This window comes from Oryzias melastigma, linkage group LG14, assembly GCF_002922805.2.
Source record: "Oryzias melastigma strain HK-1 linkage group LG14, ASM292280v2, whole genome shotgun sequence".
Taxonomy (NCBI): domain Eukaryota; kingdom Metazoa; phylum Chordata; class Actinopteri; order Beloniformes; family Adrianichthyidae; genus Oryzias; species Oryzias melastigma.
In genome coordinates this window covers 14,225,546-14,247,698 of record NC_050525.1, presented here as the reverse complement: position 1 = coordinate 14,247,698, position 22,153 = coordinate 14,225,546, and the positions used below count along the sequence as shown (strand labels likewise).

The window sequence follows — 22,153 nt, the reverse complement described above, 5'->3', positions numbered from 1 at the left end:
GTCCAGGGTGTACCCCGCCTTCGCCCTTCAGTAGCCGGGATAGGCTCCGGCACCCCCGCAACCCCGAAAGGGACAAAGCGGTCAAGAAAATGGATGGATGGAAAATATAACAAATTAAAAAAACAATGTCAGAAACATCAGTAGTTTAACTTTATAATTTTGTTGCAATTTTAGCCAATTAAAACCCAGATCTATTTTTCCTTAAATGAAAATTATGTGTAATTTATCACAGACCAAGTGGATTATCGAACAGATTTCTGAAGTTCTTCTGTTACATGATGTCACCATGGGTTCTCATGGATTCATTTCATCTTTAGGACAAGTTTTTTTTATTTATTTTTTTTTTTTACAGTTTCAAGGAATTTAGTGAAAAGTTCAATTTAAAACAGTGATTTTCCAGATTTCAATCATTATGCACCAAAAAAAATAACAGTGACAGTTCTGATTTAGGTAGAAGGTATCCTGTGGCAGACAGGTGAGCTGTCTTCACCTGTCAGGTGAGACAGGCTCCACCCCCTCAATAAGGATGCACAGAATAAGGCAGGTAGAAGACATAAATGTCTATTATTATGGCATAAAGAATGGCAAATAATTATTTCATTCATTAAGTGAGAGGAGCCAGTTGAGGTGGCTCGGATATCTGTGTTCCGGTCATGTCCCACTGGACGGAGGTAACTTAAGACACAGAGGGCTGGCCTGGGAACTCCTCGGGGACCCCCAAGAGGAGCTGGAGGAAGTGGCCAAGTTAACAGTACATAAAAATAGACACTTTTTATGGTTCCAAAAATCTCCTTTATTGTTTTAAGATCACCCTGAATTAGAAGATATCAAAAAATGGTGGTTATTTACAAAACCGACTTTATTACCAGCTCAAGCTGCCAGGTTAGAAGTTACAGACTCAGTCAGAGGTGGGTAGAGTATTAAAACATTTTACTCAAGTAAAAATATCCTTACTTTACCAAAATAGTACTCAAGTTTAAGTAGAGAGTAGGCATCCAAATAATTACTTGAGCAAGAGTAAAAAAGTACTTGGATGAAAATCTACTCAAGTAATGAGTAACTAATGAGTAATATCCCATTTCTGTCATAAAAGAATGAGTAAATTAAAAAACAATGGACTTTTAATAAGGTTGTTACCATTGTTGATAGGAGTGATTTCCCTACGTATTTAGGAAAGATTTTCTCTGGCTTCGCATGATTGGTAACAAGGAGTCACATGATGTTACGGAGCCTAAAGGGGAAGTTTTTTCACCACAGGATCATTTTAGATTATTATGATTTATTTCAGTCAAAAGTAACGCTAAGGAGCAGCAAGAGACCCAATGTACTTGAGTAAAAGTCGCGTTTTTGTCTCACAGTTGTACTCAAGTAAGAGTAAGTCATATTATGACAACTCTCACAAGTACAATTTATCAAAAAAGTAAATGTAATGGAGTAAATGTAATGAGTTACTACCCACCTCTGCTCACAGTAGAGGTCAGTCTACACAGAAGTGTTTCCAAACACCACTCAGATCATCCTCACACTGCGATGAACATCCAATATGTTAGTTTCTCTTGTAGCTTAACCCACAAGGATTCTCCCACTAAAATATAAAACATAAAAAAGCATGAAGCTCATAGTGCAACTTTAAGAGGCACCGTCCTCCTCACAGCTTCCTACTGTTTGGCTTTGGTCCTCATAATTCAGCTTAAATCATCATGTGTAAAATGCAAAAAAACAAACAATAGAACAATAAATTGTAAACTAAGAAAGCATATTTGAACATTAAACCGTAAACTGAATTTCAGACCATTTGAGATTTGAGCGCTGGTCTTAGTAATTGCACATGCAGACAGCAACAGAGTTGAAAAACCTCCCATTACTTCATTTAAACATCACTTTAGTAGCACTGCTGTTAACAAAAACTGTTAACAAAAAGCTTTGGTAATACTGACGAAAGACGAAATAAGTGAATAATTTATGACATGATACTGTGAAGACATCCACAGACTTCAAGATGTTTTTAGATCCCCTAAAAACAAATATAGTAATGTCTTTAGATCATAACAAAGACACAATCCCAAATGTCTTCTGCTTCAGACTGGTGCAGTCTGCAGTTTGGTTAGGACGTCACCATGACGACAGCTCGCCGTAGTGGTGAACTTGGTCCTGCAGTGACATCCGAGGACCTTCTGGATGAGGATAACTCCTGTGGAAGTCCTGAGCTTAAGGCACCAGAGAAATTTGCAGACGAGCCCATGACCTAAAAAAAAAAAAAAATCTGAGAAACATGAAGACATAAAGAAAAACTTCTACAATTAAAATCTGTGTAACCTCTACGGTTTGCCATCCACCATCACAACCACCGTCTGGTCTCCATCTAAAAAAAAAACAAAACGATAAATAATTTGTATTAAATACAAATGATGATTTTAAAAGAAAAAAAAAGGTGTTGAAGATACCCGATTTCTCCTTTCTGCTGTCTTCTGTGTTACCTTCAACACTGAGACTGTTCTCACCATCTGAAGGGCTGTAAACAAAATTACAAGAACATATTAAAAATAAGTTAAATATGTTTTAACATGTGGAGAAAAAAAAAGATACTAACATTTTGCCGTTCTGCTGGAGGACGGTGTTCACTTGTTCAGGATCTATGTGCACCAATCTGGTGACAAACGAATGTCCATCCCCCTGACTGAAGACATTAAACCAGCGGAAGGGTTGGATTTAGGGTCAGTTTAGTAGTTTTTTTGGTTGAATTTCTTTAATAAAGATGTTGATCTGCTTCACCTTGAGAAAACAGGAAAAATCCAGTTCTTTGCCCGGTCTCCAAACACTTCAGCCACATTCCGCCGGAAACCCAGAGAAAAGCCGTTTTTGTCCGGACCGTTTGGAAAAACGGGAGCCCTGAAGGCTTCTGCATAAAACAACACACAGAATCAAACATACTATTGTTTCTGGTGTTTTTTAACAAATAAATGATAAGAAATAAAATTAGGTGGGTAAGTGGTCTATATTTACCGATAGTTGTCCTGTTCTTTCCTACTAGCCACAAATGGTAGCCCAGCAGTGACATGACGCTGATGAAGAAAAGTGCGGCCACGAAAAAGAGAAATAAAATGTGGAATTTGGCGTGTGTGTCATGCAGTTCTTTCTAAAAAAAATAAAAAAACACAGATTAGCATGCTATAATAACACATCTAGATCGTGTAATAGACACAACAAAGCTTACGGTCCAAAATTTGATGAAATACTGCATGACTGTCGCACAAATGACAGCGCAGTAGAGGGCGGCGTAGGTCAAGAAGAGGACAAAGAACTTGTAGTTGGAGAATCCCACACAGTTATTCACCCTGATGGAAACAACAGCAGTTTAGTTAAATAGTCAGCATTAAGAATATGTCACTTCATTTTGTTTACACATTTAAAAGCTGTTTATACTTATAACATTAGTTCTTAGTGGGAGGGTCTTACCAGGGGCAGTGATGGTCCATTTTCAGGACGCACCTTAACAAACAGACATATCCTGTCAGATTTTATAGCTGGGTAGATTAAATTAAATTATGTTTATCTACTTTCCTAGAAGGACAAAAAATCAACATGTATTTTGGAGTATCATTAGGCTACTTAAAAATAAAATAAAAAACTCACATTTCACATGTGGAGCAGTGATGACAGCGGTCGGGTTTGATCACCTGACAGAAGTCACAGTATCGAATGGCTGTGAACAGGAAGGAAGACCGGCAGGGTAAGAGAAGGGTGTGGTATATAGACTTTGCTTTTGGTTTGGCTTCAAAAACTGACATGATTTCTGCTGAAAAGGAACTACCAATAAGCGTTTGTCATAGTCTGTGGTAGCAAATTCAGAGAATAGTACTTTTAGATGTATTATTTAAATTTTGGCCTAAATATTAGTGTTAAAGTAAAACTGGAGCATCAGTGACTGATGGTTATAGAAAGGGACTGAGAATGAACCATGTGTGAATGTGAGAAGACAAAGGGATTGAAACACATCTGGTGCCATCTGGTGGTTCAGATGAAAATAGTCCCAAATTCTATTAACTTCTCCAACTGTATCAGAAAGACTGACTGTATATGAGAACTGGATTGAGTGACTCCTCCCCTCTCACGTTCCAAACAGGAAGTGGCTCCAAGAAGCTAAAATCCTACAGACTTCTATAGAGAAATAAACAGAATTACTCAGTCATTATATTCATCAGAATAACCATTCTTGCTCTATCCTTTTTTAATATGTTATTGCAAATCTTATTTTGTTTCATTATTTTTTTTTCTGTAGTGCACACTATTCAAGTTATAAACTGACCAATCAGATCCCTCATTAACAATGAATGTTTAATACGTTTGTCAGATTTTGTGTAGACCACAGCCCTACATGGTAGGGGTATGGACTCCCAACAAGCCCACTCCTGATTGGTGAGAGTGGTTGCCGTAGAAACATTGACTCAGACAAACTCAAACCAATCACTATTTACCGACGTCATCTGGCTCCACTGTGGCAGCGTCCATACCATGAACAACAGCGACTAAAATGACTTAATTTCATTGGAGCCGGAAGTATCATCATCTATGGATGATGTCACACTAACTTGGTCCAGTTCTCTGATACAGTCAATGACCAGAAATCTAAGTTACCAAATGGACTCACAGACTGTTTTCCCATATTTTAATGATCAGCAGAACCTGAAAGCCTCAACTTCAAAATAAAAGTAAACATTTTTTTTATATGTATTGGATTACAACCTTCCCTGCAAAAAGAAGCATAAAAGAGAAAGGAAAACGAACTATAAAATACCAGAGAGTTGTTGGATGATAGTTAGTGATATACAAAGCTACTTCAAAGTAAAACAAGGAAGAGGTATACATACATGTAATAACATTCAGCCATTGGAAAGGTGACATTTAACATTTAGATGTTTTGGTGTCAAGTTTGGAAGATTGTGTCTTTTGAGGTTCTCTATTTATCATTTTTATTGAAAGTTAGAAAGTCTTGAATAGAAGTGCACTGCACCATAATGGAGAAAGTTTGCTCTGCTGCAAAAACTGTTCAGTTCTCTTTTGTTCCCCTTCGTGTATCTTCTTCCTCCTAGATCCATTAAAATAACAATAATAATATTCATTTTCAAGCAATCAATTAAACTCTTCTTGACTTCAGTTAATAATTATTATATTTAATTAATCAAATGTGACATAAGTGTCTCTTTGTTTTTATTTGTTTTTTATTTTCTAATCAATGCATTTCATTATTTCTTAAATGAGTTTGAAAAATCTGTGTTTTATCCACAATCTATGCTTGAAATAAACCAGATCAATCAATCAATTTTGAAGATTAACGTTTTTATTACAAAATAATACAATCTTTTAGTTTGTCTTTACATGGAAAACTGTTTATTCAGGAGATCAATATTCAGTATTTTTCAATAGTCCTGTAGCATGTGAGGGGAAATGTTGTGAATACTGCTTGCAAGGAAATCCATGGAGAAAACAAGGTACAACTGAACCTAATTAACTCTCAGCCAGTTCCGTAAACACAAGACTAACCAGGGCAACACTCATTAACAGCTGCTGTCTCTGAAGTGAAAGACAAAATGTAACACTACATCTGAATTGATTGAATTGTGTTTTACATCATCCATGAAAAACAGGAACCAAACCAATCAGAGCTTCCTGTATTTACGATAAAGGAAATACACAAGGTCAACAGGGACCAAGAGATGTCAATTTTATTGAGAACCTTACCTCCTCCCGCCGTGCGAGTGTACACGGGCAGACTCCTCGCCACTCTTTTCAGAATCTCTTGCTGCACTTCAGCTCGCTGCTCCCTCTCGTACAGTTCTTTGTCTGCACTGGGCAGAGCAAACTGACAGGACGAGACAGGAATTAGGAAACACTCATATTCAATATCAGTGTTCTCTAGTGATAAACGCAAAAAATGAACATACTGCCACGGAGGGACTGGCTGGTTTGGACCAGATCGTCTTCCAGTATGACCATATAAACATGGCGAAGAACAAATGAAAGACGACCAAGTAGCTGACTGTTGAAATAAAAAGAAAAGTCAGTGTCTGCAATCGTTTAAAAACACGACATGAGGAGGGAATCCACTTACTTCGTTCCGCATCGTTTGGGATTGTATCTGTAAGCAGCAAGACACATGCATTAGTTAGAGTGAAGTCATTAGGATGCATGAATAACCCCCACCAAACGCACATGTACAGATACCCCCCATCTCTCGCAGCATGCGGCAGCAGCCTGGCACGGCCAGCAGTTACCCACCCATAAAAGAGAGCTTTGTTTTAGCAGCAAGAAGGTCCGGCTCTGAGCCGTCGCACACATGCCAGTACTTGAAATATTAATTCTAGCTTTATTTTAAAAATAAAATTTAGAAAGCAAAAAAATAATGAATCCAAATGAATTTTAGAGGTTAAAAATAATCAAACACACCCACGAACAAGTTTACATTTGTTTAAAGCAGCTTTATAACATTTATTGTTGACAATCAATACATTATTTAAGCTTTTTTTAAAACTTTACTTTGAGTAATCCTAAAATAACTTAATATATTAATGGGAAAAAAAAGAATATTTCAAGTCAGTTTATAGTCAAGTCATGCATTCATCACCGTTCAAATTAACGATGTAAAAAATGTAGAAAAATGACAAAATGTTAAGCATTTCAAGTTTTAAAAAAGTCAAATCAAATACCTATTTATAAATTGTTTAATATTAGTTGAAGAAATTCAAATATTATTGAAGTTGAATATCACTGAAGTTTCTGAATAATAAAATAGGGATTTTTATTTATTTATGTTTTACTAAAGAATGACTAATGGTTTAATTAATAACTAATGAGCTATAATCTCATTTTCCACTAACAGTTATAAATCATTGGTTAAGATTTAAAACAAACATGACCAGTTAAATGTGTGAATGGTTCAGACCCGGACAGGATTTTGTATTTACTGTCAACACTGTCAGTCTCAACAGTTTTTCTCCGATTATGGACGGATTTAAATCCCAATTCAGCCCCTGAGGAAAATTAACATTTGAGGAGCTGTCAAAACCCCATAAAACAACCTAATACGAAGAAAAAACAAGGCACCAAAAATGAACCAAAAAAGAGTGTACTTACACACACACAGCTCCACGACATAAGCGTAATAGGACCATCCAATAACCAGGTTTATAAACAAAACAGGTGTCCAGTTTAGAGCCCGTTTGCAGCACCGGAACGCGTGAGAGGGCGCCATCTTTAATCCGTGTGGACCTTGCCTGATTGTGACGTCATGGCACAGATTTAAAGCATCGGTCGAAGATCCACGAGGATCAAGAGGACTCTCTTCCTCGCTGGTCGAAACGGGCATGCGCGGTGAATCCAATGAAACGCAACAGGCGGCTTTAATTCTAGCTAAATGGTGAAAGTTCAACAAACATTCGGTTTAATAGTACTCTTTTGTAACTACACTTAGCTTAATAAGGTTAAAAAGCCTATTTAAAAGTCAAAATAAGATATTTCCCTACATCATTGCACCTGCTGCAGCAGTTTTCCATCTGGGAGGGCCTGATGAACTTTGGACAAGATTAGCTTAATTGTTTTCCAAGTCTGAAAAAAAGGAAACAGAAGCTCATCTAGAGAATGTGATGGTGAGTGTTTTACCAACATAAACTGAAGTCATTATGACTTCAAAAGCTTTAATACTGCCATGTTTTTGAGTCTAAAAAAATGAAGATTTGACCAAAAGTCAGAAACAGAAAGTCTTAGCAAGGATTGCGCTCCTTTAACATGAAAATACTTCTTCTTCTTCTTTTTTTTTTTTTACTTTATCTGTTAAAATTGATAAAAAGTTAATTTTTACTGATCAAAAATGTTTATTAAGGCTTTAGACCATTTTATCTGCTACTAGCAATACCTCTGTTTAGACTGTAATGACTTTTACTGACTAGCCCAGAGTTTTGCAAAAATGTTTTTTCACATTAGAAAACATAAGTTTTATTAAATGCTTAGAGAAAAACCAGTCAGCAAATTATTTCTCTAAAATTGCAGAGATGAACTGGTTTAAAAGAAAAATTATTTGATTCCAAGATGGACTTCTACAGAGGAGGATAAGGGTCATGGAGAAAAGGAAATTCAAATTTTTTTAATTCAAAGAATTCTAAATTTAATATCAGAGTTCTGGTTTGATTAAATATATTAAGTCAGAATTCTAGAATAAAGTACAAATTGAACTTTTCTCTCAGAATTCTGATTTTTTTCGTTATCATTCTGATATATCTGCAAAAAAAATGTTAGAATTCTAAGAAAAAAATAAGTTCCAAACTTTTGAGGAAAAGTTTTTTTTTTAACTTAAGAAAATACTAAATAAATAAAAACAGAAGTTCTCATCACTCTTTTTTTCTGCATTTCCCTAAATAATTTTCGATAAGGAAATGATCTTTGAAAACAACAATCTACAGCTTTAGTTTAGTCTTACACCTATGCTTCTAAGTTTTCAATTTTAAACACTACATCAACACTTTCAACACTTTGTTATTTCTTTACCTTCAAACAATCAAATCAAGAGGTTGAAAGTCGAAGAAAGTCAGGCTTGAAGTGAAGTCCTGCTAAATGAGTTAAAGAATAACTATTTTCTCACACAATGTTTATTAATTGGTTAACATTTAATGTATTTGAGGCTTGTCCTTTCGCATAATGTCTCTTTTATTCTCACTTTTAATTAGAACAAAATGTAAAGTGGAAGGCCCACATAAGGATTAATAAATCAGTACTATATAGATGTGCTTAGTGTTTGTTTATATTTCAGAAAGTCTCAATTTCTAATCAGCAGTTATATAAACACAAATGAAGATATACAAAATATTGAAACTTAAATTAGAAGGCAACAACCCCAGATAGCAAGTGTCCACTTGCTGATCATAAAGTAACAACCATAAAGTAAAATCATGTTTCTAGAAACACAAATTGATTTTGAAATATTCTAACATTAACATTATTAAAGAGTATTTTAATAAAGCAAAGTCATGAAAGAGAAGGATGAATTACATTCAGACTAAACTTTATTATTTTAATAATATGCCTTATTTGTCTGCAACAAGCTATGTACATTATTACATCACATTGACAAACAAAAATGTTAAATAACCTCATTTGTACATCTTATTTTGAACAAATAGTCATCAGGTAGATTATTAATTATAATTTAAGAGATAAAAATCAGCAAAAGGCTTATTGAACAGGTCTTCTGTTTGCGGAAGCCACTTTAACTGAAGAACGTGCTGCCCTCTTTTTGCGTGAGGGGGGGGAGGTAGGGGAAGAGGGTCGTAAAGCAGCGCTGGTTGGGGAGCCCGGAGGGGGTGAGTTTGCCCTGGTGGGGCTGCTGCTGGGGGAGCCTCGAGGCGACGAGTATGGAGAGAGTGCCTGGAGCATGCGGCCACTTCGCTCCTGGATTGCATGCTGAAATCAGAGGAAGACTTGCTTTACTGGATGTTTATTACTAGATGATTATGGCTCTGTGTTTGTTTTCAGTTCATTTCCTGTTCATTTCATTTCCTCTGTTTGTATTTCTATACTTATCGCTTACCGGGAAGATAGGTTATTTAAATGAGTAAATATGGCATAGTTTCATTTAAGTATGTTTTCAACTGAAAATCATGGAGACTTCTGCATGAAATTGTACCTGATCAAACCACAAATTGTCACTTCGAAACAAAAATCTGTTCAATTAGTTTTTTTCCTATAAATGTCAACTTATTTCTTCTCAACGTCATGTTTATATTGCAGACAATAGTCAAAGTAAAACATACCCATGCTCCATCTGGACCAAAAAGTTCCAAGAAATTGCCAATGAACTCTCGTGATTTCTCCTCCCATTTGTGAATGAGGTCCTGGCTCTTCTCCTCCACCCTGTTGACAAAGTGTTTCGACTTTTCCTCTACAGTTCGGACCGTTTCCTTCATCTTGTCCACTTGGTTCTGGAGCCGATACGTATTCTCCTGTGAATACAGGCAAAACCCTTTGTTTTTATTTCTTATTTTTGATAGCTCGCCTCTTAGTTTCAATTTTTCTCACCTTGATGAACCCAACATTGAGCTCCCGGGCTGTGTAGCCTCTTTGCAGATTGCGCCTGACATAGATGTCATAGTCTCGGACTATGCGAGTGATCAAATCAGACGTGGAGATACCTTCTGTCCTCTCGGTGGCAACAAACATTCCTTTCATAAAAAGAAAAAAAATAATGCAGATTACCTGTGATAGAAGTGACATCAAAGAATTCATGGTTTGTTTGAATGCCCACCTGCTTCCTTGATGTGCTTATAGACGTCTTCTGATCCAGCAGAGGTGTACGGTATGTCATCATGGGCCACAAAGTCAATCTGTGGGTGTAGAGGGAGACTTTAAAAACACTGATGTCTTTGTGTCCATTGAGTTTGACGTGTTTGCATTGATTGACCTTGTGTTTCTTGAGAAACTCTGTGCTGAGGGTCCAGGGTGCGTCCCGCACCACCTCGTCAACATATCGGCAGTGCGTGAGGGCATCATAGCGTTCATCCTCCGTCATCACCGTGTAGCCCTTGAACTTATGTGTAAGCTCATCACTGCACACTGGTGACACATCGATTGTTTTTTATTTAAAGTCAAGCAAGAAAATCTGAAAAAGTATGTAAAACTTCTTTGTGACTCATGGACATCTCATGGAATTTCTATTTTGATAGGCTGTTAGATCCTGGTGTATCTGATAGATTATGTAAGAGTGTTAGTGCCGAGATTATCTCACCTCCGACAATCAAGTGTGTGTTGGGGAACACATTTTTGGCCTGCATCAGAGCTCGAGCGTGTCCCGAGTGGAAAAGATCAAATATTCCATCAGCGTAGACTCTCACTGGGCGGTTAGCTACAAATCAAAGAACATGGAATCAAAATGATGGGACAGTTGGTTCAAATCAGAATAGATTTGTCCTATCAGCCTGCCACCTGCCATAACGTGCAACACGTTCCTTGGTAGGACGATTCTGATAATAACAAACCCCTTATCAGTTGTATAATCCAGCTATAAACCATTACTTTTACAATGTTGCCTCTTCTTTTTAGCTGGTATACAATTATACCAGACATCAGACATGCAGCTGCTTACTATTGATTAGTTATGAAACTGTGTTGAAAAGTTGTACCTGGTGTTCCCTTCCGCGCTTGAGTAATTGTCAGTTTTTCATGGGGAACCTCAGACTCAAAGCCTGTTGGCTTGGCATAGACCGCTGGCTCCCGCAGGGCCTTAACATAAGGCAGGCAGAATTAAAAAAGAGACAGTCTTTTGCTTATCATCCTGCTCTGCATTTACCCAGAAAACACTCAAATTTAACCAGCTGCAGTAATAACAATAAATAAAAACTTTCTGCCTTTGAGAGAGGAACTGCAAAGTATGTCTAACCTTTGTTTCAAAAGGAAAATTCTGTTGAATTTGTAAGAATTTCTTAAAGTACTTTTCTCCATAAAATAGTTGCTGCAGAAGGACTCAGACTCTAGTGTGCCAACTGTTTCACTTTTAATCTGTTTTTAAACAACTGGAGAAAAAAATAAAAATTTCCATGTTTTTAGATTCCATACAAGATTAGTTTTCAACACACTGCAAAAAAAAACACGTCACATTTTACAATTTTTAACACATGAGGTAACTGTACACCTTTATGGCATGGACTTTGTATTTTGAACTGTTATGTTGTAAGATTTCTTTTGAACTCATCTGATCCAAAAGTCTTTGGTGCTTCTGTTGTGCCTTTAATATTTAAGTAAGTAAAACAAGAAAAGTGTATTTTTTTGCATCAATTCAAAAGTAATTTTATGCACAAATGTGGTCAATTTTGACATTAATTTGCTGTTACTTAAAAGAAGTACTGTAATGTGATGATAAAATGAGTCTCGCTGCATTGTTTAGCTGTGAGGTTACCAAATGTCACAGGAAATGACTACCCCTGAGAAATTAAATTCTTGGCATACACAAGTGCAATTTATGTTGCATATCTTTTTGTTTCAATTGTTTCCTTCTATGTGACAATCACTTAAGGGGCTACAGCCATTTTTCGTAATGATTAACCTACCTTCTGAGCGCGTCCTCTTCGGTTGGGTGCATTCTGTTGCTGTTGAGCATTGTTCCCTTTGCTTCGCCTCCTTCTCGCCATCCTGAACACTGCAGTGACAACTGACCGTCGCACCGAATTTCACCTGCCACTCCTGTCCTAATCTGTGAGCATGAAGGATTTCTTAACCTGGACTTCTTTTCAAATTTGCACCCACCTCCTCCCCCAATCTATGTGACCCTGGTGACGGGATGGCTGTGGGCAAAGTTCACGCCACGCTACTAAATGTCTGCAGAAATACAGATTGCAATCAATAATGAGCTTCAAGAGGCTTGCTGTTACACGGTGTAAGTGGAAATACAGAGAAACTTTTTCCTTAACCATTTTAGTTGACAAATGTAAAAAAAAAAAAAAAAACAGCATTTAAACGCATATCTGATTTAATTTAAGAAATGGTAATTGACATTGAATGTTGAAAAAAGATAAATACAAAGAGCTTTAAAGCTTGTGGAACAACAGAGCCAAAAGTATTCTGAGGTCTTGCAATTGATAAAAGTTCTGTTTAGTATTAGATGTAGCTTCTGGAATAGGCAAAAGGACATAATAAATCTATAAACTGACGTGTTGTACAAGTTTTTCTTAATTTTTAAACCCCTCTAAATGTTGCACACTGCACAAGTGATAAGTGTACACCAATGAGTTTATAAGAGGACCTGACAGAGTGAGTTTGACATCACCCATAGAAAATGACTTGCTTCTGGTTCCAACGAAATAAAGTAAACTCATTCGGCATTTTTAGTCGATCTGACCATTGCCATGCTGGAGCCAGACGTCGTCAGCAAGCAGTGATTGTCTGAGTAAGTCTGAATTTGCTGTTTTACACCAACACTCTCTCTAATCAGGAAGTGAGCCTGTTAGAAAACCCTACCCCTTCCCCTGAAAGCAAGCTCAGGAGAATGTGTCAGATGGTTCGAACGTTTGACTTGACACCATCTACTTTTATTGAGGGGTCTGATTAGCCAGTTTATAACTTGAATAACTTGCGCCACAACAAAATTATCATGAAAAAAACTCAAGATTTGCAAGAACATAGCAAAGCAAGAGGGAAGTTCTTGGGATTTCATCACAAGAGGGGGAAAGGGATTATTCACTCCAGTTCTTTTAAACAGTCAATGGTGTGAGCTTCTTGTTTACAGCCTAACTATTAGATTTTAGAAAATTTGGCAATACTTTGTGTCGTCATCCTGTGGGCACCTTTAAGTATCACCTGCACACCCCATTGGTGCAGCATTTGTACACGGTTAGTAAGGAGCCAGTACACGCACCTTCCTGACGACTAGAATGTGGTGTAAGGGTGCTGTACCACCTCATCACCTATACATCATAAGTGCAACTTGTGTTATCCTTACAAATACTTCACAATACATTTCTCACCCAAAAGAATAGTTTGTTTCATTTTCATGAGTTGCTGAAGTGGCTTCATGATTCTGAAGAAAACTGCAAGACACACCTTTGTTGCCCTAAAGATGTGGCCACTCCTCTCTATGATCCTCCAGGAGCCCGGATAACCCAACAATCCACAGCACATCTGTATTGGTGGTATTGGCATGTGACTGAGGTTTAAACTGATATGGCTTTATCATACCATTTAATCCTATGCAATCTCTTTTTGTTAGCTGCAGTTCATGGTGTGGTCTTTGCAGTCACTTTGTGTATGATATACTGTCTGACCTCAAAGTTGCCTTTGAGGTCAGACAGTATATCATACACCTTTACATGCAATTGATATCTGATTTTAATTTATTTAATACATAAATAAAAGGTCATTCTAGTTTAAATTCAGCCCTTCAACAGTTAGTTGGATAAAAGTACTCTTACTTGTATAAAATGCTATCTTAATAGGCTTTCACAATTGTTTGCAAAGTTCTTTTCAAGTAGTTTTAAATTTGGTTGCACATATTTGAAATAATGAAACATTTAGATAAATATATAACTGGATGCCAAAATTTGGTGAAATATTTTGTACCACCAACTTCTACAAACTGTGTGCCTCAGGATATAATTTCTGTAAAACAATAGGGCAATTCTGTAGATGTGGGCTTTAGTGGTTAAAAGGCAGAAAAGCAGCAAGGCAAGTACATTATCTTTGTTTTGTCAAATGTTAGAAGCAACCAAAAAACAAACAAAAAAAACTTTCAGTGATACCAAGTAGAATGACATCACACTTATCATAAAGTAATTTATGAATTTATGCTGACTAAACAGAACCATAGACAGATTATTGTCAGTTTACTCGCTATCACACCCAATTTAAACTCATCATTCATGTCATTCAGTGTGTGGTATGATTCACAATTCATAACAATGATTTTTCCTTGAAGAGATTCTAACATGTTTATATATGTACAGGTCATTTCTGGGAATAGAGAACTTTTCAAAGCAGCTGTAGTCTGACTCAGTTTTACAGAAAGAGGATATGTGCCGGAAGTCATACTTGACCTTAAGAACTGGGACTTTTTGTTTTGTTATATCTTAAAAGTAACCTATGTGTTATTTTTACTATCAAACTTGTATCCATCATACCCCATTCTGGTTCAAAGTCTTTGCTGTCAAAGTCACTGACAAAAAACAAATCTCAGCACAAGCTGCAAAAGTCTTATCTTGGATTGTCCATCTAAATCGCATTTTAAAATTCTAAATGTACCTATAATTACCAAGAAAGTTGTACATGAAATGTTGACAAATGCTTTGAATGAAAAACTCCCTCAAACATTTTTTTTTTTTTTTTTTTGCTGGATGATTCTTTCTACTGCAACATTCTAGAGTTATTCTTGATTTTCTGTTCCTGCCTAACCAAGGATTTCACAAACACAAATGTGGTTGAGAACTCCTTAAATTAGGGACACATTAAAACATGCAACCGTCGCATAAATAACTGGTTTGAGTCTTGGGAAACAGGACTTTTATTATGGAATTTTTACCTGTGAACACACTAACCTGGGGTGAGGGGCGTGGCTATCCTTGTGCTAGCTTGCAGGGCGGGAGCTTTTTTCTTTTTAACTATTGCTGCTCTCACTTCCTGAAATGAACGCTTCTCTCATATGTGGAAATACCAGCAGAGTTTGATCTGTGGACCTTTGTCACAGCAATCCAAGGAAAGAGCATTTAATATAGAAGGTAAGTCTGATAACAGAGAAAGCATTCCAAACCTTTACAATCAGAATAATTATTTGGAGCGCATTTGGTGTCTGAAGCTAGAACCTGTTTGAGACTGTGAAACTTTAAAAAAACAGCATGCTTTTGGTTCTATTTCAGTCCATTGTCACAATAGGTGGGGCAAGTTGAAAACAGATTTCAGGCGCGTCGGTTGCCTAATCTGGACTGTAAATGATAATTTCTCTCATTCATAAAACATGATTCCTTTCGTCATAGTCCGGGTTGATAAATAACCAAACTGTTGTCCTTGCTTTTGTCTTGGACCAATTCATTCTACCCCTCGCAGAAAGTAGACGACCAAAAAAAGAGGTCAAAATATGTTTTATTTATTTTTTTATGGTCTCATTTTGAACTTGTCAACATGTTCCACAGTTTACAGGAAACCTGCAGCGGTGAAGCATGTGGCAGTACCTGGGAATTGCTTTGCTGATTTCAGTTCAGATAAATCAAGGTACGACACAGAAACACTGTGGAATTCCAATGTGTCACAAATTCTCCCTAAAGTGGCCGTGGATTGCACTGAGTCACAACTGTGTGCTATTTGCATAGAATACAAATCCCTGGTGACGTCTGACAGCTAACTGATCACAAGTGAAGTCTCAGGACATCCTGACCACAACCACAGAGCTGAAATTATTTTAGAAAAACGCACACAGAAGCCAACGTCGTTCGGTGTGGTTGCACAGACCTCTCAGCTGCTGTGTGATAAGACTATCCACAAGGAATTACATAAATGCAATGTGACTGCTGTTGTGCAAGGCAGCATCGCTACATGTCACTGTACGTCATGAGAGAACAGCAGGAGAAGGAACATTTTATATTTTCACATAAACATTTTTTTATTTCTAAACTCTTCAGTAACTATGTGCTATTTGTTAAACTAATATAATTTTCACAAAATTTAGTTGTGTTATTGTAGTATTGGTAGATTTATATATGCTGTATGTTTTTTGCTAAATGAACAATCTCCAGTCTTTGCACAGGTCAGTCTCTCTCCCACTAATCATTAAAAAAGCGAAACAACTGCTGAAAGTAATTGTGATTTAGGTTTTTTTTTTTTTGGATGATCAGTTGCAAGGATGCGACGCAGCTTTGAAGGTTTCAGAAATGCACAAGTTCAAATGAAAGTGACTTGGCTCTGAATCTCATTTTCTTTCCTTCCCGTGTAGCTCAGACCTGCGACTCGTTCAAACCTCTGACCATTCTGCACTCGTTTGTCGGGACTAATGTCAGAGTTCGGCTGTTGCTCTACACCAGGATAGATAGCGACTGTGGTGTCCTGCTGTCCCACACCAACCTGTCGGCACATCCTCAATTCAACTTCTCCAGACCCACTACCTTCGTTATCCATGGCTTTCGGCCCACTGGCTCTGCTCCTGCGTGGCTGAACAAAATCAGAGAGCTGCTACTGGCCAGGAGCAACATTAATCTTGTGATAGTGGACTGGAACCACGGCGCTGCTACCATAAATTACTGGACGGCAGTGGAGAACACCCATAAAGTTGCAGAAAACCTTACAGCTTTCATTAATTTGACACTGGTATGAAAAACACTCATCAGTATTAAAATAGCTCCGCTCTACCTATGATGACAAGTCAGAAAAAGGATTGTGGATAACACAAGCTTCTGTTTCTCAGGACCATGGTGCCAATTTAAGTTCCATCCATTTGATCGGTGTCAGTCTTGGAGCTCATATATCAGGTTTTGTTGGTGCTAACTTTCATGGGAAGATTGGGCGAATAACAGGTAAGAGTCATGTTTGGGCATGATCCCACCAAACTTTCATTTTGAGTCAACATCCATGTGCAGCTTACGTCAAAATCTTGTTTAGCTGCAGATAAACATTTCACTGCATGCAAATGAAATGGACTGAATGCATGCTTTTCCTGGATTTTAAAGGCATTAAAGTCCCACTCCAAACATATTTTCTTTATTTTCAAGTATCCCCAGTGGTATTTTACTTATAATTATGCCGTTTTAAGTAAAAAAAAAACAAACTTGTGTTGTTTTCTAGTACATAGTTTCTGTGGCAGCAGTTCAATACAAATTTGTCTCTGAGTTGTTGGCAGGACTGTTGATGCAGAGTAAGCTTGTACTAATTTCCCATCATCCCTTTCTTTACCCACTCTCCCCCTTACTTACAGCCCCTCACAAGCTAACATTAGTGGTGGAACAAAAATGCACAGCAATATTGGAGCTTTGCAGCCCTACAGTTATAAATCAGATGTCAGACAAATCAATGTATCAGAATGGAGCAGCAGGAAGCTTGTGGCCTGATTGTAGTTTCAGCGTAACAACTACAATCTTCTTTATACGCCTCCTGATTCACCACAGTTTGAATACAGATACTGTATACTCAAAAAAGCAGTTTTAATTCTAATTTCTTTGTACAAACATGTCCTCCATCAGTAAAAAGGGTTTCAAGAATATGTTTAAAAACACCAAAAACTGGTTTTCATTGAAGTGGGACTTTAAGTGTCTTTGTGGGGGCTGCAGTTTCGGTCTTCTGTTAGTCCCTGACAGGTTTTGCCTAATGTATATCAATGTGATCCTTGCAGGGCTTGATGCTGCTGGACCTGAGTTCACTGGCACTTCACCAGAGAAACGGCTGGACCCAACAGATGCCCAATTTGTAGACGTGCTTCACACAGACATGGATTGTAATTTTTTTTTCTTGCTTGAATCATATCTGTTTAAATATATTTTTGCTGCTTTGAAATGATTATTATTGTTGTGTTTTTAGCCTTAGGCTTCAGAGAAACTTTAGGCCACATTGACTTTTACGCTAATGGAGGAGCAGATCAGCCTAATTGCCCAAAGACCATCTTCTCTGGTGAGGTGGAGAAGCTTGAGTTACAAGTTATAGTATAAAGAGATTAAGTTGTTTCAATTCAACCAATTGTGTATTTCCTTTACAGGAGAATCCTACTTTAAATGTGATCATCAAAGATCAGTGAACCTTTTCATGGACACTATAAATGGAACCTGCTCCAGCTGGGCTTACCCCTGTCTCTCCTATCGAGACTTTCTAGATGGAAAATGTTTAAAATGTGACACTTTTGGCACTTTGGGGTGTCCTCTCTTTGGTAAGTGATGGAAAAACAGGACATACTTTGTTAATCTGCTTATTTTTATGTTAAAAAAACATAAAGCACTTTTTTTATTTAAATTGTGTGCAAAACAAAACTTCTATTTAATATTGATGTATTTCTTTTAAAGTGTCAAAACCAACAGCTTTTTAAAGCAAACGGTTGGTTTAATGTTTAATTGTGTGTCAACATTTCTCATTTTTAACATTATATTTTCATGTTTCCTCCGGTTTTACCCAATTTCAGGTTATGATTCCATAAAGTGGAAAGATTATCTGCCACAACCATCTTTAGCAAAATATTACTTCTCAACAAATGGAGAGTCGCCATACTGCAGTAAGTTCTGAAAAGAGTTTGATTTGAATTTACTGTTTTCATTTCAAATAGGTGATCAGCTGAATTCTGATCTCGGTTGTGCTGCCATCTAGTGGTGATCTGTTTTATTTTTTCAGTGGTGTAAGACATTTGATCTGACAAACCACCAAAGATAAATCATTGATTCCTATCAGTTGGGCAGTAGGAAAGTTTTTCCCAGACCAAATAGTAGTCGTGACTCCGCTTCAATTAAAAACATCATGAGTTTTCATCTAAAATATCAAAACAAGGAAACGTTTTGCCTTGTGCTTCAATTTAATTTATCTAGTTTATCAAAGCACATTTAAACAATAATGGAGTTTTTTTTCTGCCTTAACTTCTAAATTGTTTGTTAAAAAATCTCTTTGCACATCTGTTGACAAAGTACTTGAAATTGGTCACCTTTCATAATACATTTACAATAAATAGATGAAATAAAGTTGAGTGTTTTCTCATTTCAGAGACAAACTTTAAGGTAGATATAACTGTCTGGAACACGGAAACAAAGATGGGGTACATTACTGTCAAACTGTATGGCGACAATGAAGAAGCAGTGGCCACCATTAAGCAGTAAGTTCTCCTTTCAACAACTGCTTACTTAAAGGTTTTTTTTAAAAGGCCTATTAATAGACTTATATTTTATTTGTTTATTTGTTTGTTTAAACCAGTAAAAGACCAGAATTCAGGAAATACAAAGAGACTGCACTAATGGCTGGGTTTGATCGACCCATTTCATCGTTGAAGAACATGTCTCTCATGTTCCACACTGGTAAAGTGCTCCAGCCCAAACACAAGCTCCGGATCCTGAGAGTCCGTCTCACACCCCTGGAACCTGTAGAGAAGTATGCAGCGCGTGGCGATTTGAGCCCCTTTCAAAGCATTCCCGCTTTGGATAACTAGAGTTGTTTTATCTCTTCCAGGCCTCTGTGTCGATATGATGTTCTTCTGGAAGAGAACAAAGAAGTCAGTTTCAAGCCTGTTCCATGTGGAGATGCTACGTTCTGACTGAGCTCCCATCTTAGCTGAGGGAGATCAGCGAAATGCAAGAGAACAGAGAAATGCAGGGCTCCACGTTCACAGGAGGAGACGCAAGCAGTTTACACAAATGAGCCTTTATTTCTGCAAAGTGAATGTATATAGTGTAAATACTTTTTTAGAGGATACAAATATATTGCAAATATACTCAGCAGTGACTTTACCTGCTCTCTCCAGTCCTCTTCTTAACACAAGTTCGGTTAATCACAGAGGAAACACTTATACTCATAGAATGAGGCATTTTTGTTTGTTTTAAAAGGGTGGATTTAAACTTAACTGCACTTAGCGTTTGCTGATTCCCTGCAAAAAGTTCAAGGTTCAAATCCCGACTGGGTCTCTCCAAGCACTCCTCCAACACTTCAAAACATGCTTGATGGGTAAACTGTAGATTTATAAATGTTTTTCTCTCCTTTGCTTGAACACAGCTGGGATAGGCTCCAGCAACTCCTGTACTCCAATCAAGCCCAGATCTTGAATTGATGATCGATAATCAAATTAAATGAAGATATACGAGTATGTGGTGCAGTCTTCAGTTTCCCCTAATGCAAATCATCTCTTAACATTTTCATAGACTAATAATGTAACGGCTCAGACAGAATGACGTGTGTTAACTGAGGAGCTGAGCGCCTAGTTGATGTGTACAGTTGGTAAATGTGTGTTTTATTGCAGGATGATCTGCAGAAGTTCTGGAAAAGAAAAGCAATGTCAGACTCAAGCAAAGAACATTTTTTTATTTCGCCATGCTCTTTGACATTTGCATTCAATAAACAGCTTGTTCAACTAAATTGCCTTGCAGCTTTTTTCTTTAAATTGAACTCTTAGATATGATAAAAGTTTACATCTGTCTCTGTGCTACAAAGATGCTTTTGCTGCATTCTTTGCTTGAGATTTCTTTTTTAAATCCTGAAAGAAGTCCCTTGATGCTACTGTGCCTGAAGTTTAATAATTAGGCTTGAGGATTTACAACGTTCATATCAAGAGGAAACGGTTTGTTGGAGCCTTTCAGGCAGAGTCAGCTCCAGCTGCACCTCATATTCATGGAGTAAACAGTTGTTCTGGTCAGCTCAGTCAATAATCCAGTTTCCAACCACCTGCTGTCATTTTTCTCCACTTTACCTGATACTTCATCACCAGAAAGAAGTAGGAGTTTGTTTAAAAACTAACATCCATCAGGTAAGTTCATAAAATCTTTGTCTTCACTTCATAAGTTCTCTTCTTTGATGGCTTCCTTTTGTTTATTTGGACATGTGCTTCTTGATTCGCTGAATTTCCATCTGAGTAAAAGACAGACAGAATGACATTTATGTAAATATGGTTTAAAATCTTAGCGGTTCAACAGACTCGCTCCATCATGCCTTCTCTTTACCTGCAAAGTCAGGCGGATCCTTTTCTCCTCATCAAGCTCGTTCATTAACAGTTTAATTTCTTTGCTGGAATGCAAAATCGTGATGAATTAATAGGAACAATGAACTAATATTATAAATAATCCAAGCCTCAGGTAGAAGAAAATCAAATTATTTTAGCATGACAATGCTAAAAAAAAAAAGCACACCAGATCAATGTCATGTCACCTTTTGTTTGGTTACATTTTAAAAATTATACTAGACATACTTGTGCTGGCTCTTCATCTGTTCTATCTGGTCTCGAAGGTCTCTCAGCTCTGTCTGTAATCGTTCCAGGTTTGGTGAGTGGTTATCTGGGTTTCTGCTGGGATGGGAAGCTGAGTTCTGGCCTGGTGGAAGAGCTGGATGGAGCACAGCTGACAGAGCCTTTGGCAGCAGGGAGGAGAAAGACTGCGTGGACATGCTTCCAGGTTCTGTGGCCTTTTGAAAGACAAATAATGCAATTTTACAACTTGTTAGTACAGAGTTTTGTGCGTTTGATGCATTCCTGAGTGAGTGAACTCACTGTCAAGTCAGAGGTCAAACTACAAAAAGTATTATAATGCTAAAAGTGAGCATAACTTTGGAGTATTTTTGTGTTGAAGCAACATTTTTTAGTGATAAATCTTCTCTGGTTTGAGTCTATTTCTCCTAAAGGACATCTTTGTTGGACGATCATTAGAGCTGAATAAGTGGGATTCTCCCATGAGAAAACTGTCAAAAAGAAATAATAAGCAAGAATTTCCAACAATAAAAGTGACAAGACACATTAGCGTTCTTTTATTTTTGAACTGTTTATTCACACCTGTCATAAGTCCATACTGTGACGCATCTTTCGTCTGTGTCTTTGGGACTAAAGTAAATGAGTATTGTAAAGACAGCCTCATTGCTATATCCTGATAAGTTGCAGATGATAGGGGAAGGCAGTAAACCTCGAAGTTTTAAAAGTTTTTACGTCTGCTGTAAAAACACTTTTCATTAAATTCCTACGGACAAAACTGTGGTATGG

The 22,153-nt window shown here is 37.2% G+C and overlaps 4 protein-coding genes across 8 annotated transcripts in view; 1 reads left to right on the top strand and 3 right to left on the bottom strand.

The window, feature by feature from the left end:
- Positions 1 to 769: 769 nt before the first annotated feature.
- Positions 770 to 7,280, bottom strand: zdhhc20a (zinc finger DHHC-type palmitoyltransferase 20a). Of its 3 annotated transcripts, XM_024263163.2 has the most exons (13): positions 7,132 to 7,280; positions 6,110 to 6,136; positions 5,943 to 6,037; positions 5,740 to 5,860; positions 3,634 to 3,703; positions 3,457 to 3,489; positions 3,215 to 3,335; positions 3,004 to 3,136; positions 2,773 to 2,899; positions 2,591 to 2,677; positions 2,445 to 2,512; positions 2,317 to 2,362; positions 2,103 to 2,245 (listed from the first exon to the last, which is right to left on the bottom strand). In XM_024263163.2, the coding sequence occupies exons 1-12, from the start codon at positions 7,247 to 7,249 to the stop codon at positions 2,319 to 2,321; spliced, it is 1,044 nt and encodes a 347-aa protein (XP_024118931.1). In that variant the 5' UTR covers positions 7,250 to 7,280; the 3' UTR covers positions 2,103 to 2,245; positions 2,317 to 2,318. The 3 variants fall into 3 exon arrangements, with proteins under 3 accessions (XP_036070979.1, XP_036070980.1, XP_024118931.1); XM_036215086.1 differs by having other exon boundaries at positions 770 to 2,245; positions 2,317 to 2,512; XM_036215087.1 differs by having other exon boundaries at positions 770 to 2,512.
- A 1,755-nt stretch (positions 7,281 to 9,035) lies between these two features.
- LOC112140235 (choline-phosphate cytidylyltransferase B) lies at positions 9,036 to 12,329 on the bottom strand. Its single transcript, XM_024263158.2, has 8 exons — positions 12,090 to 12,329; positions 11,166 to 11,265; positions 10,772 to 10,888; positions 10,448 to 10,599; positions 10,292 to 10,370; positions 10,066 to 10,208; positions 9,801 to 9,989; positions 9,036 to 9,450 (listed from the first exon to the last, which is right to left on the bottom strand). Exons 1-8 carry the CDS (start codon positions 12,168 to 12,170, stop codon positions 9,223 to 9,225), a joined length of 1,089 nt encoding a protein of 362 aa, XP_024118926.1. The 5' UTR covers positions 12,171 to 12,329; the 3' UTR covers positions 9,036 to 9,222.
- A 2,198-nt stretch (positions 12,330 to 14,527) lies between these two features.
- Positions 14,528 to 20,451, top strand: lipia (lipase, member Ia). The gene is made up of 11 exons (XM_024263128.2): positions 14,528 to 15,245; positions 15,657 to 15,735; positions 16,454 to 16,824; positions 16,922 to 17,030; positions 17,843 to 17,944; positions 18,028 to 18,117; positions 18,203 to 18,370; positions 18,620 to 18,709; positions 19,189 to 19,297; positions 19,396 to 19,569; positions 19,648 to 20,451. Exons 2-11 carry the CDS (start codon positions 15,684 to 15,686, stop codon positions 19,730 to 19,732), a joined length of 1,350 nt encoding a protein of 449 aa, XP_024118896.1. The 5' UTR covers positions 14,528 to 15,245; positions 15,657 to 15,683; the 3' UTR covers positions 19,733 to 20,451.
- An 89-nt stretch (positions 20,452 to 20,540) lies between these two features.
- Positions 20,541 to 22,153, bottom strand: part of si:dkey-71d15.2 (SH3 domain-containing kinase-binding protein 1) — a 3,901-nt gene continuing 2,288 nt past the window's right edge. For all 3 annotated transcript variants that reach the window (XM_036215083.1, XM_036215084.1, XM_036215085.1), the window contains 3 exons: positions 21,374 to 21,585; positions 21,129 to 21,192; positions 20,541 to 21,036 (listed from right to left, as the gene is read on the bottom strand). In XM_036215083.1, the coding sequence (XP_036070976.1) occupies positions 20,998 to 21,036; positions 21,129 to 21,192; positions 21,374 to 21,585 (315 nt within the window). In that variant the 3' untranslated portion in view covers positions 20,541 to 20,997. The remainder of the gene's footprint in view (positions 21,037 to 21,128; positions 21,193 to 21,373; positions 21,586 to 22,153) is intronic.

What these genes read in the sequence shown, in the direction of transcription:
- zdhhc20a (XM_036215086.1), bottom strand. Translation starts at nt 7,249, where the DNA reads ATGGCGCCCTCTCACGCGTTCCGGTGCTGCAAACGGGCTCTAAACTGG. An exon ending in CCCAAACGATGCGGAACGAA is followed by an intron (nt 6,038 to 6,109) that starts GTAAGTGGATTC and finishes TTATTTCAACAG; the next exon opens with TCAGCTACTTGGTCGTCTTT. An exon ending in ATGGACCATCACTGCCCCTG is followed by an intron (nt 3,336 to 3,456) that starts GTAAGACCCTCC and finishes TGTTTCCATCAG; the next exon opens with GGTGAATAACTGTGTGGGAT.
- LOC112140235 (XM_024263158.2), bottom strand. Translation starts at nt 12,170, where the DNA reads ATGGCGAGAAGGAGGCGAAGCAAAGGGAACAATGCTCAACAGCAACAG. An exon ending in AGCGCGGAAGGGAACACCAG is followed by an intron (nt 10,889 to 11,165) that starts GTACAACTTTTC and finishes TTTGATTTGTAG; the next exon opens with CTAACCGCCCAGTGAGAGTC. An exon ending in TAAGCACATCAAGGAAGCAG is followed by an intron (nt 10,209 to 10,291) that starts GTGGGCATTCAA and finishes TTTTTATGAAAG; the next exon opens with GAATGTTTGTTGCCACCGAG.
- lipia (XM_024263128.2), top strand. Translation starts at nt 15,684, where the DNA reads ATGTGGCAGTACCTGGGAATTGCTTTGCTGATTTCAGTTCAGATAAAT. An exon ending in TTCAGTTCAGATAAATCAAG is followed by an intron (nt 15,736 to 16,453) that starts GTACGACACAGA and finishes CTTCCCGTGTAG; the next exon opens with CTCAGACCTGCGACTCGTTC. An exon ending in TTTGGGGTGTCCTCTCTTTG is followed by an intron (nt 18,371 to 18,619) that starts GTAAGTGATGGA and finishes ACCCAATTTCAG; the next exon opens with GTTATGATTCCATAAAGTGG.